This window comes from Ooceraea biroi, chromosome 11 (genome assembly GCF_003672135.1).
Source record: "Ooceraea biroi isolate clonal line C1 chromosome 11, Obir_v5.4, whole genome shotgun sequence".
Classification (NCBI taxonomy): domain Eukaryota; kingdom Metazoa; phylum Arthropoda; class Insecta; order Hymenoptera; family Formicidae; genus Ooceraea; species Ooceraea biroi.
Window position 1 is genome coordinate 13572838 of NC_039516.1, and position 20639 is coordinate 13593476.

At 47.8% G+C, this 20639-nt stretch overlaps 1 protein-coding gene across 1 annotated transcript in view; it reads left to right on the forward strand.

Moving 5' to 3' along the window:
• Nucleotides 1–20639, forward strand: part of LOC105277770 — a 72811-nt gene that overhangs the window by 44106 nt on the left and 8066 nt on the right. Inside the window, exons 9-22 of the mRNA XM_026973793.1 lie at nt 27–229; nt 543–732; nt 1155–1256; nt 1528–1667; nt 1866–1938; nt 2157–2192; nt 3045–3189; nt 3462–3567; nt 4978–5010; nt 6076–6201; nt 8998–9050; nt 9140–9309; nt 10540–15594; nt 15944–16003. Of these exons, the coding sequence (XP_026829594.1) occupies nt 27–229; nt 543–732; nt 1155–1256; nt 1528–1667; nt 1866–1938; nt 2157–2192; nt 3045–3189; nt 3462–3567; nt 4978–5010; nt 6076–6201; nt 8998–9050; nt 9140–9309; nt 10540–15594; nt 15944–16003 (6492 nt within the window). The remainder of the gene's footprint in view (nt 1–26; nt 230–542; nt 733–1154; nt 1257–1527; nt 1668–1865; nt 1939–2156; nt 2193–3044; nt 3190–3461; nt 3568–4977; nt 5011–6075; nt 6202–8997; nt 9051–9139; nt 9310–10539; nt 15595–15943; nt 16004–20639) is intronic.

The following is a 20639-nucleotide window of genomic DNA, read 5'->3' on the forward strand; positions in this document are numbered from 1 at the left end:
TCTGAAGAGCTCGTTTCCGTTGCCAGGCGTTTGGTCGCCCGGACAGACACCGCCGGTGAAGCATCCGAGTCCTGAACGAACCAAAGAACCACCGAAGAAAGACGAGCCGATCCTACCGGTTTGGACCCCGGCCAGCGCCGGCGCGAGCCCCGTTGCTGAAAGAAAGGAGTTTCGCCCCGTGCAATTCGAGAGTCCTGTGCTGAGCCGGAAACAGCAGCCGAAGGAAGAGGTAAGTATACCATTCGTCTAATTACGGCGCTGGGGAAGCTGTTTACTCAGCGCGAAGAACTGTTCTCTTTTCGCAATTAACGCAAAGCGTTAAGCTCCGGAATGTTAATTTGAGCAATAAAATTCTTCAAGGGAAGAATTTGCGTGCGTTTTGAATGAAGACAAGAATTACATTTCCATGAAAAAGAAGATGTCTGTAATGTCATACGAATTGGCTCCTTATCAAGTCGTTATTGATTTGTCGCCCCATGTGAAAAGGCGAAGTTTGCGAAGTTCAAGGATACATGGCAATACTCACGCAAAGTTCTGTTCAGGAGGCGCCGCCACCGCCTTGGCAGAACGAGGTGGTGAAGAGGGAGAGCTCGCGAAGCGTGTACGAGAGCAGTTCCTCGCGAATCGTCAACTCGCACTCGGCACCTTCTCAGGGGTTGAATGCGCTCGCATCCACACCGCGCCTGCCGCGCGCCCAGAATCCGACCATCACGTTGTTGCAGAAAGCAAGAGGTGAGTTTTTTTTATTAATATTCCTCTGTACCTACATCTGTGTCTCGAGAAAAATAAAATCAATATCGAGAATCTATAATTTGATGATGAAAGCTCCAATTACTCGGTTATTGAAATTTCAATTCCTTTCATGTCTGACGTTCTTTCATGAATATTTCTCCTAACTGTAAACGACTGTAAACGACCACTATGTGCTTGTGCCTGGAAAGTAAAATCAATTATTTATAAAATCAATTAAAAAGGAAGAGAACAAAAATTAATGAACCGTGGACTAAATATTGGCTCTTCTTCTTTTTATGCATAAATATACATACATTTATCGAAGAAAGAATTTCGAAAAGAAAAATGCGAAGATATCAATTTGTGAAGAATCGCTGTAGATGACTTTAGCCAGTAATAACATTATCACAATTTTATTACAGAGGGACAATTGCCAAAGGGCGCAGCTTACTTGGTAGAGAGCGTATCGGCTGACAATCGTTTCACGAGTGATGGGAAACCGCTACTCTCCCCAGGAGAGATAAGTAAGTACATTAATCAATCGTGATTATTTAAATAGTCGAACAATGTGGTATCACTATTACGACTGGATAATATGCAAGAACCACCCACGTAAAAAGCCCGTGCGTACAAATCGAGCAATCGGTTATCGGAAATCCAGCCATATTTCTGTTCTTTACCGCTAACGTTCGTTCGCTAACCAACTGTGATAACTGTTGAATAACGTACATGTCGACCCATTTCCGGATTACGTACGCGAGTGCTAATGATTTCTTGTGAAATTGAATCGGTCAGTCTACACATTGAAGAAAGAATATGAGAGTGAGCCGGAAGCGGAGAATGTACCGCCGAAGAAGATGGCCGATCTGGGCCCTCGAAAGTTTGAGGGGATCGGACCGGTGACTAGGGAGGGTATTCCTCTCGTGCTGAGATCGGTAAGTCCACAAATAGTCATTAAATAAATCGAATGTACATATATATATTTTTTAAATTTGATTTATATAACAAATAATGAATGAACGCAACTACGAGAAGGGTTGCTTTTAGTCGCAATTCAGTGGTTGCAGTATAAATAAATTAATGTTGCGGTGTGCAACATCTCGTTCTCAGTAGTGGCGGTAAATTACTTTTAGGAAGTCAAGGAGAACAATCAAGCGAAATGGTACAAGAAAATGTACGACTCGCTGCACCGCGCGGACAAAAACGGTAAGTGCTCGTTGCAATTACGAGTGGTAATCGCGCAGATGCAATTTTGCCCGTGAAAAATATAAGTCTACATGTTTTCGTTACGATCGCTGATCCAGTGATCCGGTTGCTTGCTAAAGAAATTTAAATAGACGAGCGATTGCTTGACGATAATATTCGAATAGTCTTCGACGGACGATTGAACTGATCACCTTGTAACTGCAGGATTTTTTTTGCAGATGACTACGTGACTATCAAATACAAGGCAAGAAGAGGTGAATATGCACATTCGCACATGACTACCGTGGTGGTCGGATTGCGAAACCGCTACTAATATTACGCTGAGCGTGGGTGGGCCGCATAACGCGGTTGCTCTGTCTGCAATGTTCGTGTAATGGAATCGTAACTAATACCGCAAAAATGAAGACTAAATCTGTAAGATACGGCCGAGGGATCACTTTGATCACGCGATAGTCTTGTTAATCAGCTCATTTGTGCAGCCAATTTTGGCGCCTCTGTAACGCAAGATAACCGCTGTAGACATTTAACGCTTGCGCGTTGTAAAAATAATAATAAATAATCTGTAACAAATCCATGAATAATTGCATTGTGTTACCCAATAATCCTCTAACTATTAACGATTTGCCTTCCTCCAAATGTGTTCTTATTGGATTAACGTCGTGTAGCTCAATTAACCATTAAAATCTCCGAGATTTTTTGTCGTTATGCTTTTTTGATAAATCGAACAAGCGTAAATTACATTCTGCTCACAGGAGAAATCAATTACGTTCTGATTGTGACCTCAAGCTGTATTCATTTTCAACCGTAAAAAAATTCGTTGATTTATGAGTTGATTTGAAATCAATATTAGTTATGAAAAAATAATACTTGTAACACGGCCAGTGTGTGCGTGCGTGTGTGTGTATATATATATGTGTGTGTGTATGTTACATGATATTTTCATTGTAACATCGTAGAAATTAAACTCAAGGTAAACATCGAATTGTTTGCGCTGTTAATTGAACGTTATCCGGTTACCTAGTTGGATTCGCGACGAAGCTGAACGAGAAGCTCGAATTGATTTCGGCTGGAAACAAAATGCGAACGGTAAAAAATTTTTGTTTCAGGAGGGAGATATGGATACGGAAGCAGCAGCGGATATTTGAGCGAACCGGAACCGCGCGCATACTCGGATCGATCCGTTACTCTCGATAGCCGCCGACGTCTGCGCAACAAAGAAAATGACTTCACTACGGCGACTATGCCTAGAAAGTGAGCGAGAATTTCGAAACTTTCCCGCTTGTTTACCCGACCGACCGCTTTAATTTAATCCCCTGTGTTTAAATTCCGTCCATGTTCCTGACGAGCGTACGCCCGCCGATCTTTATCCCTCGATTAAATCCCATCCCATTCCAGAGGTATTAAGCCGTTTCATCTCGTTTCTTGAGATAAAAGGGGAGATATAAAATATGAGATACCAGATGAGTCTGGCCGAGAAGAATCCTTGATAAAACGATTCGTATTTCATCTTCGTATTTTCATAGGAACGGCGCGCTGAAATACTCCACGGAGATCTATAAAAATCAGCCAGGCCGCATTGAGGACTATGAGCCAGGACACTCGTCGATCGCCGAGAAGGAAGCTAAAGAGGTGCGTAGCTCTTGTCGCTGGCAAATCATACTAGACGATCCTGCCTGTATGATAAAATTAAAACGCACTTTCCCATAACATTGAACGATTCGAAGACATCGCGTGCATAAATTATCAACCGGTCGTGATGATTGACGAAATAGTTCGATGCCTCTGATAAGTACATGAGGATATGCACCTCGTATCGCCTCGGTTAACTAATTTTTAAATACATATTTAGCGTGTAACGCGAAAATTGTGTATAAAGGTCTCTGTGAAGACACTTCGATTCTAGAGCGTTAGATATAAAAAAATAAAGTTTAGTTAACCGTGGTCTAACGACTAACGGTGCAAACGTCGATCTAAGATTGCCCGTCCATTTCTCATAAGCATTTTCGTGATCAACATATCATATATATCGTCATACCGTACGCTATGAAATTCATTGAACGCGTACTACGTAACTTTTATTAATCATTCAATGCGAGTGGTATTTAGCACATGTAAAGGCAATCTCGACCGTCGCGTAAAAGACTCGCATAATACCGTATTTTTTTTTATTTTTTCATCGCGTTGAGGGTATCCGCGCGCGGTCCTTCTAAAAGTTCTCTAAAACAAAACGAAACCTGAACACTCATCTGATGAACATGACCGTTTGAAATGGCTTTGCTTCTAGCCGACTTACGACGCGCGGACGAGAAGGAAGGTAATCACGTCAATCGAAGTCGTGTTAAAGCGAGCTGCTTTGCCAGCCAGTTTATACGTTTCCCCCGTTTCCATTGCGAGCATTTCTGTTGGCATCACGAATTAATGAATTGCGAGTTCTTGCTCCTTCCTCCACGCTCTGTCTTTCTCTCTCCCGCGTTTATTATATTGCGTTTCTTTGACACGTTCACACACACAGACACCGTTCAACATCGTTTACACACATAATAAGCACGCAAGCACGCGTGTCTGGCAAGCGCAGGCTCCCCCGGGAAAAGCGGGACTCGCTAAAAGTGACCGCAGTAGTTACATAATTCACGATATGTTTCATGAGATCGCGCTTCTCGGGGCGGAACCTGCGGTTCCAGCTAGTGCAATTCTCGTTGATTTTCACACGGCTTTTGTGTAGCTGCTTGTAGTTTGATCCTATGTTTAAACACCACGCCAATTTCCATCTAAAGCCACGATGCCGGATAACGAACTGCAGAGGAACGATTCCTTCCAAAGTCCCCCGTAGTCTGCTTTTCCGGAGGAATTTCTGGTACGCTTCGCGTGTTGCCTTATTAGCGTCGCCGTCAGCGGCGTCTCCCTTTGTACTTTAGATGGAAAATGGCGAGAACAATCTCAAAGGTTGTTCGATTATTCCCTTTTATTTGGATCTAAGTGTTCCGATAACCAATTCTGGATAGCGCATAGTACAACACCGTGTTTAATTCTTGATTCTAGTGGTGGGACGAGGTCATGGACATATTTGACGGGGTACGCCATTTTTATATTAATGCGTAGTTAAATAAGATCTCTTTTTCTCTTTCTTTCTCTCTCTCTCTCTCTCTTTGTCTCTCTATCTCCTTCGCTCTTTCTCCGTTCTATCTAAATATTATCACTGATGCTCTCTTCTATGTAGATGATAAGATCCAATTAAAATTAACGCCTTCCATTACGTCGGAATTAACTTGGTAGCGCCGCTTTGAGGATTTTGTAGCAAGTACCTGGTTTCAACATAAATCTCTTGCTCTTTTGCGCCGCGAAGAATCAAATCTAAAAATTAAAATCATAAGTAAGAAAGTATCGTGCCTTCTAAACTTTCTAAACTTACGAATAATTCTATTGAAATTTTTCTCGACACGGAAATTGGTTATTGTTTAATACATTATTGTTCAACATATTGGTTTAACATGGTTCCTGAATTCATGGCGCGTTCTGATGCGATATTTTTACGATCCACGTACATACACCGTTTACAAAGTCAATCAGCAAAAAGCAAACGATCAATCAGCAATTTTTGCCACGCGAGTTAGTGTCAAACGCGTGCGACGACCAGCGACGGTTTGTCGCTTTCCGATAATCGATGGCTCTCGCAGCCGGCCGCGCGAGCACCGGGCGCATGCAGTTTTCCCTTCGGAAAAAGTACTTGATGCACCGTAGATCTCCGATTATTGATTGCTAAGTCGAGGAAAGCATTGCGAAGGATTGAATATCGCGCGCGGCGTTCCACGTATTTAACTTGTGCACAGTATGCCATTTTATCAATTGCACCTAATGTGTCTTCCGTATCTTGTACCCCTGCCCCGTGTATCATCGACTCGTCCGGATCGACGCCCGACCAACCCCCTCGCTCGAGATGATCGATGTCCGTGTGACGTACGTGTGTGTGTGTGCGTGTGCGTGCGTGCTCGTCGATGTTTGCGTGTCGTGTCCGCTCGTATGCACCCCATACCGGCACTCCCGGCCGCTTCCCGATGATGATAACGATGACCGCGACCACGACGCCGACCACGACCATGACGACGACCGCGACGACCACGACGTCGCGGGGACGAACAGTGGCTGAACGAAAACGGACGTCCCCAGCACGCGCACCAGCAGGCCACCCGGATGGAGTCGTCGTCCTTGCGTGGTGGCGTTCGGCAGTCCCGTGTCCTCAGCCTCTCCTACCGGCCGGACGACAGTGTAAGGATACCAGCGATCAGCAGCAGCACGAAAAGCTCCGAGCTCGTCGGCAGCACGCGGCGGTCGCGTCCGATGGCGCCGGAGGGCTCGATCAATCTGTCTGGCCGGTCGCGCTCGTATCGGTCGATCACGCCAGTCCAGGACCGGTCGAAGCCGTCCTCGAGCACGCCGCCGGTCGAGGCCGTTGATCGGTCTTGCGAGGGTCAGACCACTGGTGATGATCAGACCGGTGGTCGCATCATCCGACCCCTGGAACGCGCTGCCGTTGAGTCCTGCTACTGGCACACCGCCGGCATGCTGGACGGCAGGTCCAAGAGCTTCGTGTTGCCGGATCGTTGTCCGACGCGCCGATCGCAGCATCCGGTGAGCGGCGCCGAGCGATCGGCAGCGTCGCCGCTTCCGGCCGGCAACGGCAGCATCCAGCAGCAGCAGCAGCAGCATCATCATCATCATCATCATGGCCACCATTATCATCATCATGAGCACCCACATCAGCATCATCATCAGCATCGTTATCATCCGCAGCAACATCATCATCAAGATCAACAAGAGCCGCAGCAACTGCAGCAACGGCCGCCGCTCTCTTCTTCTTCTACTTCTTCTTCTTTTTCCAGTACCGATCATATCATACTACTACCATCACCGACAACACCCTCCGTTATCACCGCGCAAACCGCGCAGCCGGCCGCTTCACGGGTTAGAGGCTGCCACATCGTCGACAAGTAGAGTGCACGATGACGTTGTCCTCCGGCTGTCTATATCTGTCTGCTGTCTGTGTCTCTGTCCGGCTGTCGCCACCTACCTGCCCCGCTCTCTTTGTGTCTCTGTTCTGGTTCTGTTCTTTATGTTTGGATGTGCCTCCACACGTGTGGTTTTCTTCCACCTCTCATATTGTATTGGGTTGGCCAAAAAGTAATTGCGTTTTTTTTAATATAAATAAAAGGCGAATTTTTCATGGGAAACAAAAACTTTATTAAACAATATATTGTCCATTTTGTTTGATTATCTTTTGCCATTTTTCAGGCAACTTCATGATTCAGCGCTCAAAAAAGTTCTTATCCTTTTCAGCAAAAAACAATTCCAACAACGATTTGATATCCTCATCAGCAGTAAAGGTTTTACCATTCAAGGCGTTTTGCAAAGAACGAAACAAATGGTAATCTGATGGTGCCAGGTCTGGCGTATATGGTGGATGTGGTAACACATCCCATCCAAGCTGCAACAATTTTTCACGAGTGACCAAACTTGTACGTGGTCTAGCGTTATCATGGTGAAACACAACACCTTTGCGATTCACCAATTCTCGACGTTTCTGTTTGATGGCATCATTTAATTTATCCAGTTGACGACAGTATACGTCTGTATACGTCTGAATTAATGGTTTGATTCCTTGCAAGCAGCTCAAAATACGCAATACCTTTAAAGTCCCACCAGACTGACAGCATAATCTTTCTTTGGTGAATATCTGCTTTTCAAGTACTTTGAGCAGGTTCATCACGCTTGCTCCACGATCTTTTTCGTTTGACGTTGTTGTAGACGATCCATTTTTCGTCGCCTGTTATCATACGTTTAAAAAATGGATCATTCAAAAGAGAATCGCAGATGTCAATACGCTTAGTGAGATGAATTTCTTTGAGCTCATGTGCTACCCAAATATCGAGCTTACTAATGTATCCAAGTCGTTTTAAATGGTTTTCAACACTCGATTTCGATATGTTAAGATTCTCAGCAATCTCTCGTGTCGTTAAACGCCGATTGGAATCGATCAGTGCCTTTATTTTGTCATCATCAATTTCGATTGGCCTTCCTGAGCGTGGTGCATCTTTCACATTAAAATCTCCAGATCGAAATTTAGTAAACCAATTTTGACACTACCGCAGTTTTAAAGCATCTTCGCCATATACATGACATAACTTTTTATGAGCTTGCACAGCGTTTTTCCCTTTTCGGAAGTAATAAAACGAAATATGAGGAAAATGTTCTTTTTGATTTTCCATTTTGAAATCGACGGCAAACAAACAATTGTTAACGAAATCGTGTACTTTCTTTTTCTAAAACAAGCTTGAACTGTGAGTTGTTAACCCACATAATGAATTTGCGGTTTAGAACGAAGTTAGTTACATTTCAAGACATGTATGTCCATCTATTGGAAAAAAACGCAATTACTTTTTGGCCAACCCAATAGAAGACGACTCATTCATGATATTACACCGTTGCGAACACATTTACACTCGCGTTAGCGCTTCTCGAACACATCGCAAAATTCCTGAGAAAGTCAACGATCATTTCACACGTTGCTCAACGCAGCATGAGCAAAGTCTTTATTTGAAGAGTCAAATTATCATTACCGAACGATAAATGATGGCAATTATCTTTTTATTATGAGTTAATGATTATTACGCAATGACAATTTTTTTTCGACTTGCGAGGTCGCTCGTATTTCACGAATACATATCTTGCATCTGCGGCTGTTGTCACACTTGTCGACCATATCGATATCACCATGTTCATTCGCTTTATGATTAGCTCATGGACTCATTAGCTTGATTCCCGCCTCCCTGTTCACCTGGCTTTGCACTTAGACAATTGGCGGCATGATCTGCTCTTGATGTCTTGCCCATGCGATGACGATTACTGAGAGCACTCTCGAATGTACCTGGTGATCGTTTCCTTCCCACTCACGACACATGGCCGAGTAGCGTTGCGTATGGCATGTCCCGTAGATGATAAGTGGCGCAATCGAGGATTATTGTCAGGGTAACGGCAACGTTAATAAAAGAGTTTCTCTCTTTCCAGCCCTTCGATCAGCGCAGCAGCGCGCGTGTCGCGGCGAAGCCGTATATAACTCAGTGAGTATCAATCTCATTGATCTGATTGCCATTAATTTTTGGATCTTCTCACCAGTCTTCTCCCTTGTTTGCTTCCTTTGATTGCGCAGTGCTCTCAAAGAGTCTGGTTACGAGAGTGACTCGACGCTGGTGTTCCGCCGCAGAGAAGACATCAGTCCGCTCAATCCTCTGGAGCAGAGACTGGCGTATAAAACGGTGCAGAGCGGTGGTGACGTACCCCTCCATGGGCTTCGCAAACCAGCCCCGGAACGTCCGAAGGGTAAGTCAGTCAGCCCTTACGCTGTGCATTTTGATTTTTCTTCGTTATTTTTTAGCCTTTTCGTTCATTTTGGTATTGCTATTCTTTCGACTTAATCAGCACGCTGATCAATTATCGGCTGTGTAACTCAAGTTTACTCTAGCATGCGGGTGTATGTTTTTAAATTGGTCGTGCTTGCAATGTGTGTGTGTGTTTTATTAATTACTGTTTTATGTCTTGCGTCTCGTTAATCGCGCATGAATGCGTCCTGAAGCGTCGAGCGATGTCAAAAGAAATTACTTTACACATAATTGCTGAAGGAATTTTTAATTTCTTCAGCAACTGGAATACTTTGATTTTTATTTTTATCATTTCCACTCTTTCATGATGACGTGAGATATCCTCGACGCTTCGCGTGATCAAACACATCGATGAGAGTCGAGTCGACTTCTCTTCGACGATTTTAACTCTTTGCAGCGCTGAAATTCTGCGCTGAGCTGCGAAATGGCATGACGTGTGAGTAGTGCGCTGTCTGATATACACGCAGCTTGATACGTACTTTAATTTCCTCCAATACGTATTCTCCCGCGGACGGCATTGCACCAACATCGACCGGCAGTAATCGACGATTTATTAGACCGAGGACAGGCAACGCGAAACAATGACTGCGTCCAAGTTTCCTCGTGAAACTATTATGACACTTCGCCAATAGAATTACGAGCAACTTGACGCCGAAATCGATTAATTAATCAATCAACGACGTTCGCCATCGCGTATCGATCCCCATCAGTCTGAACTTTCCTTCCTCGATTACATCACGGTCGAGGCTGCGATCTAGATGGGGACAGGTAATCGATAATCGGGGGTTCGTTAACTATTCGGGGATGTTGGTGCAAGCCGGCTTCGGGCGTTCCCACCCAAGTTTAAATATATGGCACAAGCTCTACTCTCGATAGTCTATCGATATTGGTGCGCGAATCGGTCCTTTCGGAAGCTCCTCTTGCAACTCTTTCTTTCAAGCAAGCACACAACCACGGCCACAGTAACATCACGACGAGGAGCCGCGCGAGCCCCGCATATCGGCACGCAGTCGCGCCGACAAAGTACGGCGCGTCACCAGCTTAGCCTTTGAACGAGACAACTTTAGACGACTTTTGGGTGGCAGGGTAAAGGCAAAAACAAATAAAACTGGAGCCGACATTTTCGCTCGGCACGCACGTAACGACCAAAACCCCGAAACTCTGTCCACAGACGACTCGGAGATCGAGTATTTCCCGATCTCGCCGACTTTGACGAGGATTCGCGTGCACCGCGGGATTGCGCGCTCGAGCACGTTGACGTTTCCCACGACGAAGACGACGCTGACGACAACGCTGACGACGACGCTAGAGTCGTCGGCGATGAGAGCCCCCCGCGGCCTCTCGTCCACTAGCAGAGCTCACGCGCAAGCTATGCCGGCACCGAGGCCGCCCTCACCGCCCCGAAGAAAGTCCTCGCGCCACAGCAGAACTCTGAGGCTGTATTCGGCGAACACGCGATTGATCGATAATTCGCCTCATTCCTCCCCCTCAAGACCTAGGCACGAGCAGTGCTTCGCGCACGCCGATAGTGTGTCGAACATCAGGTCGCTGCGAGAAAGGTTTTGCAACAATCTCGAGAGACACCGGCGAACGCGCGAGCAGTTCCACGGTGCGATCGCGCGCACGTCTTCTAGCAGTCCGGTTACCCCGAAGACGACCAGGTTGTCCAGTCAGCTTCCCAGCGCTTTCGCCAAGAGGAAGTCGGATCCGTGCTTGTTGCAGGCTCAGCCCGAGGCAGGCAGGAAGCTGGTCGCAAGCAGTGCGAGAAGTCACGTTTGCTCTTCAGCACCGCCGACGCCAAAAAGTGTTCGGGAGTCTTCGAAGATTGATAGGCTGCCGGTAATAAGGGTGCCATCGCGACACGGTGCCATTGCTGGAGAACGGCAGAGATCAGTAAGTAGCCAAATCGCGACGAGAACAGAAGCTTCTTCCGGTACGAGGAGAGACAAACCTCGTTTGACGAAGAGGGAACAGGAACTATCGTGCAGGAGACTAAGCAGATCTCCCGCTGAGCTGTCTTCGCCGGTAGAAGTTAGAAAGGTTCTGCAGAAGCGCGGGGAAGGGCAGACCAAAGTGCTTTCGTCAGGAGCAGTGGTGAGAAGCTCGACGATTCCATATAGTCCTTCAACGTGTAAGCAAAAACGTCTAGCGGACAAATCCCCCAAGATCGTCGTGGCGGTTTCGCCCAAGGGACACGAACTGTTACGAAGAACATCCGAACAATCTACGCCAACGAAGAAGACGTCGAATCAACCGAAACCATCTACAAAGAGCACGCAAATCACTAGCAAGACAACTGCGGAGCCAAGGAGGAAGATTACCGCGAAGCCGCAGGAAAAATTGATCATCAGCAAGGAATCCTTGCGCTCGGTGTCTTCATCTTGTTCTGAAGTGACCAACGAAGCGAACAGGAGGAAGCGACCTCGTGAAAAACCGCAGACAATTGTCAAGACCCCGACAAGAAAACCAGAAACAATACGTGTGGCTGCAAACAGCAAGGAGAGGAGAAAGATGGAAGCGAAAAAGAGGAAGGACAAGAATGGCGACGAAGCGAACGCGACGAAGAACGGCTGGACGGGAACAACCGAGGAGATCAAGTTGCTGAGGAAGATGGAGAGGAGGACGCGGAGCCAGCAATTTTCTAAAGACCAATCAGTTTCTCTAACCGTGGAGGAGATCAGGAGACACCAGGAAGCGACACGTACCGACACTTTTTTTCAGAATCTCTTCCTACGGGATAACTTATCGTATTCTCGCGAACCTATGAAGAGGTCCCTCGTTGGCGAACGTACGAAGATGTTTCAGGACATTGCGCGAGAGAGTTTCAGATCAGAACCATCTCTGAAGTCTCTCAGTGTGTACCTGGCGCATAAGCGCCCGGTCTCGAACTCGCGTTTCAAAACCTGGGAGCGCGAGAGCAACGTCTCGTCCAGGAGTTCCAGCCCGTATGGGGTCTGCTGGCCCGGACGATCAATTTTCCAGAAGGTGAGCAAGTTCGACAGTTTGCTGAGCATCGACAAGTTCGGCTCGTCCACCACGCTACGCGATCACAGCCCAGAATTGTCGCGGGAGCACGTGAAAGAGCGAAGTCTCAGCGAACCGCCTCTGAAGACATTGCCGGAATCGAAGGAATCTAGTCCGAGATCCTCATCGCCGTCACCAGTGAGATCCCAGACGCCTCGACGATTTCACGTTTCCAAGCAGGACAATGCCAGCACTCCGTTGACGATTACTTCGAAGAAGATGAGAGCCCGAAGTGCCAGTGAAGCAGAAGATGTCAAAAAACTTGGCTCGGACATGTCGTTAACGAAGAGTAGCGGCTCTCTGTCATCGATCGATCGCGAGGACTATCAGCAGTACATATTGGAATTGCTGCATCACAGACGCAAGTCGAAACGATACAAGGACTTGCGCGATTTCTACGCCAGTCTCAGTAGGATGGGTCAACTGGAACGTACGTTTTCTTCTGGAGACCTACGACCGAGGATGAAGAACGAGGAGATCATCGATTACGACCGTTGGAAGCAGGTCAGATCAAGAGAGAAGGCGGAGCAGGAACTGAAAGCGCTCTACGGGAAGTTGATGAGCGTGCAGCGCGAGAAAGACTTTCTCTTCAGCGCGAGGGATGTTGATAAGTTCAAGTGGCACGGCGATTGCGGGCTGCGATGTAAAGAACGCTCCGTGGAGGACATCCTGCAATATTTCAAAAGGCTACAAACCGAGAAGACAGAATTAGAACCTTCCGTGAGGAGGACTGCCTCTTTGCAAAACGATACGTACAAACCTCTCTGGCGAGGCAGTTCAGTCGTGAACGTAGCGACGACGATGCAGAAGAAAGCCAACGCCGGTCGAGACGACAACAGATCCGCAGAGTATCATCCGTCCTTGCAAAGAAGCCTTGGTGGCAGTAAAAAGTTCTGGAGCAGCTTGTCCATCGAGCAAGTGGCCACTTTGAAAAAACAGTTAAATGAAATCTATGGTAGCGACAATGCACAAAGATCAACGCTGCGATCGAACGGCGAGGTCATTGAGACATCTCGTGCAACTACCGATCACCGAGGACCATCCATCAAGGCCCACGAGGCAGCTAGGGATGAAATCTTGTCGAGCTACGAGATAGTTGTACCACCGGAAAGTCAAGATACGAAAGATCGTTTGCAGGAGGACTCAAAGGGCCTTCATGTGCGATGCCATTCGATGTTCGCAACGAACGAGTCGGCAACGTTGAAAGAATCAGACTCGAACGTGACTCGACTTGAAGGCACCCTGAAAAGAAGCGATTCCATCAGTCGCTTGAAAGGCGTGGAGAGATCCGACTCGGAAAAATCAATCCAACCGTCAATGTCGGAGTTGGAGAAGAAGCGATTGTCGTTGACCCTCGGCAAAGAGGTGCTGGACAAAATGACGCAAAGGAGATTATCCTCGCCCTTAGCACCTCGAGAGACGCGTGGCAGCATTGCTGCTGCTCTGGCGAAGGTACCCACTAAACCGCCCATGAAACCGAATACTATGAAGCCGATCTGTTCATCCGATACGCTCAGCGTGGCTAGCACTTCGCCAAGGACCTGTTATTCCCTGGAGGCATCATATGTCGACGACGCGACCAAGTGCAAAGACAAGAGCGACTTTCTGCTGGTGTTAACACCCGACAACGAGAGCGCCAGTGACAAGCAGCGCGTTGAGACGGTGCTCGAGGAGTGGTCGAAGAAACCACCCTTACTGGCCATGGCGGTGCCAGAGGGTGTCTCCACAGCGAGGGCAAGTAGGATCGTCCTGGGCAGCGACTTGGACAGCACGACGGAGAGCTCGGAGACCTCAGTGAGGACGGTGATTCCGCGGGGTGCGATTGAGGCGGATGATGTCTCGCGGAAAATCGAGTTCTTTGAGAACGCGGAGCGAAGAAGAGAGCAGCGGCGCGAACCAGTAACGACGGCGGCGGCAACATGTCGCAAATGGAAGAAGCTGTCATCGTCGCAGAGTTTCGCCGACCTGAAGGAACTCTTTGGCGAGACCGAGTCAGCCAAGTACGGCTCGCTTAGTGGCGTCGCCAGGATCGATCGATCGCGATCGACGTCGCCGCGAGGGCGAACGGCCGACTACGACGACGACCGCCGGAAAGAGGACGACAGTCCGACGCTGTCGGAAGCGGCGGCCGTGCGACAACAACGGTCGTGCCGCTCCTGTTCATGGGAGCGTGAACGTGACACGCGGCCGCACAGCGTCAGCCCGTGTCGCGCGACCACGCGATCGAACTCGTCCTGTAGCGTGGACAGCGGCTGGCTCCGCAGTTCGTCGCCGGATCCCGAGAGATACTGGCGCGCCTACCTGAAGCTGGTGCGACACGGCACGGTGCGCCGGTTGCGCGCGAGGTTCGAGAGCGCAGAGGACTTACCGCGGCGTGTCAAGATCGCGGCCCCGCCGAAGCGCTTCCGCAGCGATCCCGAGTTGGCCCGGAGCTTGCTGAAGAGGGTGAGCGAGGGTGACAGTCGTGGCGGAGACGTAGCCTGGTTGCGTAGGCGCTTCGAGACGCCGACGAAGAGAGGACGGCCACGAGGACGTAGGGGTGAGTCGCCACCGATCCCTCGAGTACCGCTGCGCCGCGACAATCTCTCGATGCCGCACATCGATGTGATTAGCAAGACCGCCGAGTTGAAGGAACCTCAGGTCACCAGCACCATCACCAACCACGTAGCCAGGCGGGCGGAGACCAAAGAGCTCGAGGCGAGAAGATCAGTCTACCGGATGCGGAAGAGGTTTGAGTCCCCTCCGGATGTCCGAGGGCGGATGTCCATAATGGGCGAGATGTTCACGTCGGCGCCGGATGTTCGCGAGCTGCGCGATATCGCACCCTACCTGGCCGGAAAATGGGTGGCACATCGGTATCCGAATCGCCGTGATAATATGCGTTCCTTGTCGTCACCGGCCGATCTTGAGATTCATCGTGGCACTCCGAAGAGGGACTCATCCATCGCTGAGGACAAGAAGAAGAGACCAGAGCGACCGCGTGCCACTTCTTCATCGCCGACACGCCCGAAGATCCCTGCATCGATCCTCAAACCGTCTGCGCCGGCCTTTGCCGGCCAGCCCTTCGACCCTGAAAAACACAGACCAAGGTTCAGGTATCAACCACCGCCCCCACCGCCCTCACCGACTGCCATGCGAAAGCATCGAACCTGGTGGCCGACCTTGCCTGTCTACACAGCGCGACCGACCGTCACTTTCGAAGGTCTGACTTTCATCAGCTGTTAAAGAGTCTGCGCTGCGTCTGATCTAAATCTGAAGAGTGAGAGGGAAGACTTGAGAAATCTAGCACACTCTTACTTATATCTTTAGGAGCAAATCTAATTTTCTAATTAATAGAATTTTCACTCATAATTAACATAAACAATTTGAAGCTAATAATCATTATCATTATCATTGTGGCACCAATATCGTTAGATGTTAGAGAGAGAGAGAGAGAGAGAGAGACATATTCACGGCACGTCAGTGTGTATGTATGCGTTACTTTATTCGAGCCCGAGAGTTTATTTTCATGTAGCTGATTATTATTTTAATTTTTTTCCGCTCATTCATAGAATACTCGAATGCACCCCCGCCGCCACCAAAATCACAGTACTGCAGGGACGAGCGTCAAGGTAATGCCGATTACGAGCTCATCATCATTTATACTCTCTCTTGTGTATGTTGTATTACGTGTATGTTGTATGTGGCCTGTTCACGCGCGTGTCGCAGTCTGATTGCTGCCGGGTGCGTTTCGCAATCATCTGGCACTGGATACTAAACGTATATTAACCAACGTGCGGTTTCACGCGTAAGAAAAGATGATAATCAAGTAACTTCTTCGTTTGAGAACTCCACTAACCATCGCCCGCATAACTAGGTGTCCCGGTCTAGCCTCCTAAAATTCAAACTAACTCCAACAACTCGGCGGCGTCACTCGTGAACTTGAAATCTACAATAATATAAACTTCCAGATTTTTTTAAATGTAAGTCTTACGGGATTGTTTTTAAATGTAAGGTTTACGGGATTCATGTATCTTGCCGTTTCAAGTTGATTAAGTACGAATAATGAGCCGATTAGAGTCCGCACAGCTGATGCGGACACTTGTTAGACACGCGCCGCGATGATGCACAATGGTGCATGCGACCCGGGATGCATGAACGGGACGCGCTCGTGTGCGTCAGGAAAGAGATTGTGCAATCGTTTGCACGAGCGATCAAGCATGAGCACAATGATCGCGGCCGCTCGGTGAGCATGCGAGCATTGCTACCATTGCTCATCATAAGTCGCGCTCGTGGGCAATCGATGCGAGACGCGCCAAAAATAATACGCGCTTTCGCGACGGAGAAATCACCGGACTGGGCGAAGCGCAAGCCGTGCAATCCTGATTAGAAATTTGATATTAATTGCATCGCTCGCGCTTGCCGCCTTGTGCCTGCGCAGAAGTAGCACGCCATGTGCTCGAGTGTGCCTATTCACGTTGTGCAAAACCCTTTGAAAAGTTTCGCGGTAGCTTTATGTAGATTTGCTGGACTGTGCTTGAGTAAAATATTCTTCATATGTCTTTTGTTGTAACAATATTCTTTCGGGCTTGTAACGAAAGAATTGCACTACTCGTGTTTGTATGAAAATACTCGGGACATCTCACTTGAGATGATTACAGACAAATGAGAAGAACGAATTAATCAATTGCGTATGCACACACAAAAATACAAGAAATTTGATATAAAAATATTGTATTACAAATATAAATGGGGAAGAGCGAATAATTAAGAGATGATGAAGTACGCAGTAAAAGTGATGGCAGCACGCGGTGTCGACAAAGAGAAAATTGCACGATATTTAGCGGCCCATTACGGGACCAGTGAATAGTGTTCGATCAATAGCGGTCAATTCGTGTAATCGAGATTGTTATCGTGCCCGTAAATTCCAGCCAGGAAATCAGCTTGGTCGGAAATAATTGCGCGCGTCAAGGTGTCGGAGATAACGATAGCTTCAGATCACGGTACCGATTTCAGGATGTCAGGGGCATCCGACAAGTGGCAGTCGCTCATGCTAATTGCCTAACGGAAAAATAACAGTGAACCGGCTGACGTTCGATTTACACGCGTTAGGGTACAGTTTGTACCATGCTGACGTGAAGGCACGCGCGGCACCAAAATTTATTGACGTTCAAACGTTAGCGAGACTAATCACGTTTCTTGTTTTAAGTTTTCTTCTTTTTAAGTTTTTTAAATATCTTCTTTTAAGTGATTACCTCAGATATTAGTTTTGCGAACAAAGTTCACATGTTGTAGACTTAACTTACTATAGATGCCTCAACTTCGCGCGCAAGATTGAAGCAAGACTCTTCGCCGCCTGACGAGTTCTCATTTGATAATTATACGTTTAATTATCGCGGAACTGAAGAAACTCGCGTAACTCGTGGTAACCGGAACGGCGAGGACTTTTCAACTCGATGCTAATTATTTTGATCGTATCATTCGGAAACTTGCGAGCACGCATATATCTACGTATTATTGCGCGCCGCTAAAATTGGATAAGTAGCGGTCACGATTATTTTTGACGATGAGCGCATTTTAACGACGACGACGACGACAACGCTGAAGCGCTCGCTTCGGCCTCCACGCGTACGTCAGTCACATCGCGCGGCAAAATTCGACGTCGCAACGTTCATCATCATTGCATAATTATGTTAATGTAATTAACATTACATTAACATAAGCTGGTTACGAGCTCGCATGACCAACTCGCGTTTCGACGTCGTCTTCGTCGTGAGATTATCCTTGGCATTGTCGTCGAGTACGCGCGTACCGCATCATTCCGAACATTCGTTCCTTATAAAGCGGTCTTGAGGCGAAGTGCGTGTCGATCGTCCCTTATCTAATCTCAATGACTGACACGAGCGAGTTTCTTCGTTGTTCGGCAGTTTCGTTGGTGATGTGGATGATACTGGATGGATGATCGGAGGTCCCTCCACCTGACGCGTCTTCGAATCCGCGTGTGAACCAGCGAAGCTGCAGTCTTTACTGCCATTGCTGATAACGGTGGATAATTAGCGTGCTGTGAAAAGTGATTAGCAAGCGCGTTATGGAGACTCCGAGGCGTTCGTATCATATCGCGAGCGTGACGTACAACAACGCGGCTTTGTGAGCGGCCTTGGACGCCTTCGATGATTCGTACCGACGACTATTTTTATGCATCTTCTTATTTATATCTTCTATTTTTTTTTCTTTTTGCCGATAGCAACTTGAAGAAGCAACCTCGTCTTGAGCTCGTTCGCAAATTCTTCTACGCCAAGTGCGTTGTACGTGATACTACACTTGGATAGTTTACAATTGCTTTCCGACGACTGTAAAAATTAGTAAAAAATTCAAGAATAACGTAAGACGTATCATCTTCAACGTGGAATACCGTTTTGTTTGCCCGAGTGCAGGCTCGCATCCAAAGACGGGGTTTTTCCAGGTTCGTGCTTGGTGAACCGTTCGTCAAGGAGTAGGGAGCCGCGATAACCGGTGCCAACGTCGCGGCGCCTCTTCAGACGCGTTTCACGTGCGTCGCGGGACGCAGGTTGCGACAACAGGTGTCAAAAAGGTGCGCCGTTGTGTAGAACCAGTGTAGAATGACAGGTGATCGATTCAATTAATTTGCGCGTCCTCGAACTCAACGAAGAAAGCGGACCTCGCTAATGGTAGCAGGCTGATTCGGATTTGTCTCTCGGTAAATCAGCCGCGGTGATCTCATCATTGTTATCAGTGCGTGATTGATAATCACCATCGATCTAATTGGAAGTTCGTGAAGGCGTGAGCGTGTTGTTCGACGGGAACAGTTGCATCGGTCGCACGATTACGTGGACGTGCGTGAATTCCGTGCGTGTCGATCGTGCGTGTTGCGTGCGGTGAATATCAGCCGTTATCGTGCTCGGTATTTACCCAGCTTCGACGTGAGCCCGTTGCATTCGCGTTACGATAATCGCATGACAGGTTTATGGGCTAAAAATTCAAAAATGATAGCACGATTGCAGAACGTGACGCTACCGATAGCTCGAAACGCATCATCAGTTGCAAACGAATTTAATCAGGTTCTTCGATTCTTCATCCTTGATTGAACGCGAACGCGACCTGCAACAAATATAATCTTCAATTTTGTGGCGAATCCTTAAAACCGCGTGCGGAATGAGACGGAAATAAGTCACGGGACGCCTTAGTGAAACTGTTCGCCTTGAAAAAAAAAGAGCGAGACTGTAGTGTGGTCTTCCTTGCGAATACGTTGATCCACATTGTGCTGGAAACTCGTTCAGGCGTTCATTTGAATAGAATAGCCCTGAGAGTGCAAGTAGCACCTTTCTCAGGGACAAAGATTTCGCTCCCGTCTGCCGGTACAACAAACAACCGCGCTTCGTTAAGACACTTAGGTGTCTTCGGTAAGGACCTCGCTAATGAGAAGAGCCCTCCTCCTGCGAACATCCTCGTTTCCAGCGTCGTTGTCACAGCTTTCTTGAAGCGACGTACCATCTCGCGCGTTCCTGCATCTAACACCGCATTCTCATTAATTAACGCATCATAAAGCCGGCAGTAAATGAATCAATGTCGTTACGTTGATAGAGTGACGTTACGTTCCGCGAGACCCAAAGAGCAACGTCAGATAATCGAACAACCGTCTTCCACTGAACATTTTCGGATCCTCCAGAATTTACTCACGAAAGTTGTTACGTTGCCAGGATTCGGGTCACTCCGTATATCGACGTTACACGCAATACTTGGCGGATATGAGAATATGTATTAGCACACCCGAGGAGAATGTGACACGGAACGACATGATCGTTCCAGCCTTGATATAGCTGCGGTTGCAGTTCGCGTTCGTTGCACATCCGTTCGCGTCGAGTCACCGTTACGATGACACGGCTTCTAACGCCGAAACTTACATAGAAGGCACGTTAAATAAACGCATATGCGCGAGTCATCGTCCGTATGGCGACAATAATAAATCGAGTTTCTGCGTGAGCAGTTTGCCGTTCGTCGGGAGAGCCGCTACCGGCTTGCTCAACGAAGAGTCGCACCTTCCGCTTGCTCCGTTCGCGTGTGCCCGTCGCGCAGTTAATTCCACGTGGATCATAATCGGGAATCAGACTTTAAGTAACATCCGGCGCGGTGAAATCGTCCTCGACTTGATCTCTCAGATCAGCTAACAGGCTCGACCGTGATCTTCACTTGGCGCAATGTGCGAAGTCGTTTGTGAACAATGTTTCTCGGGGTTTATAATGAGTCATA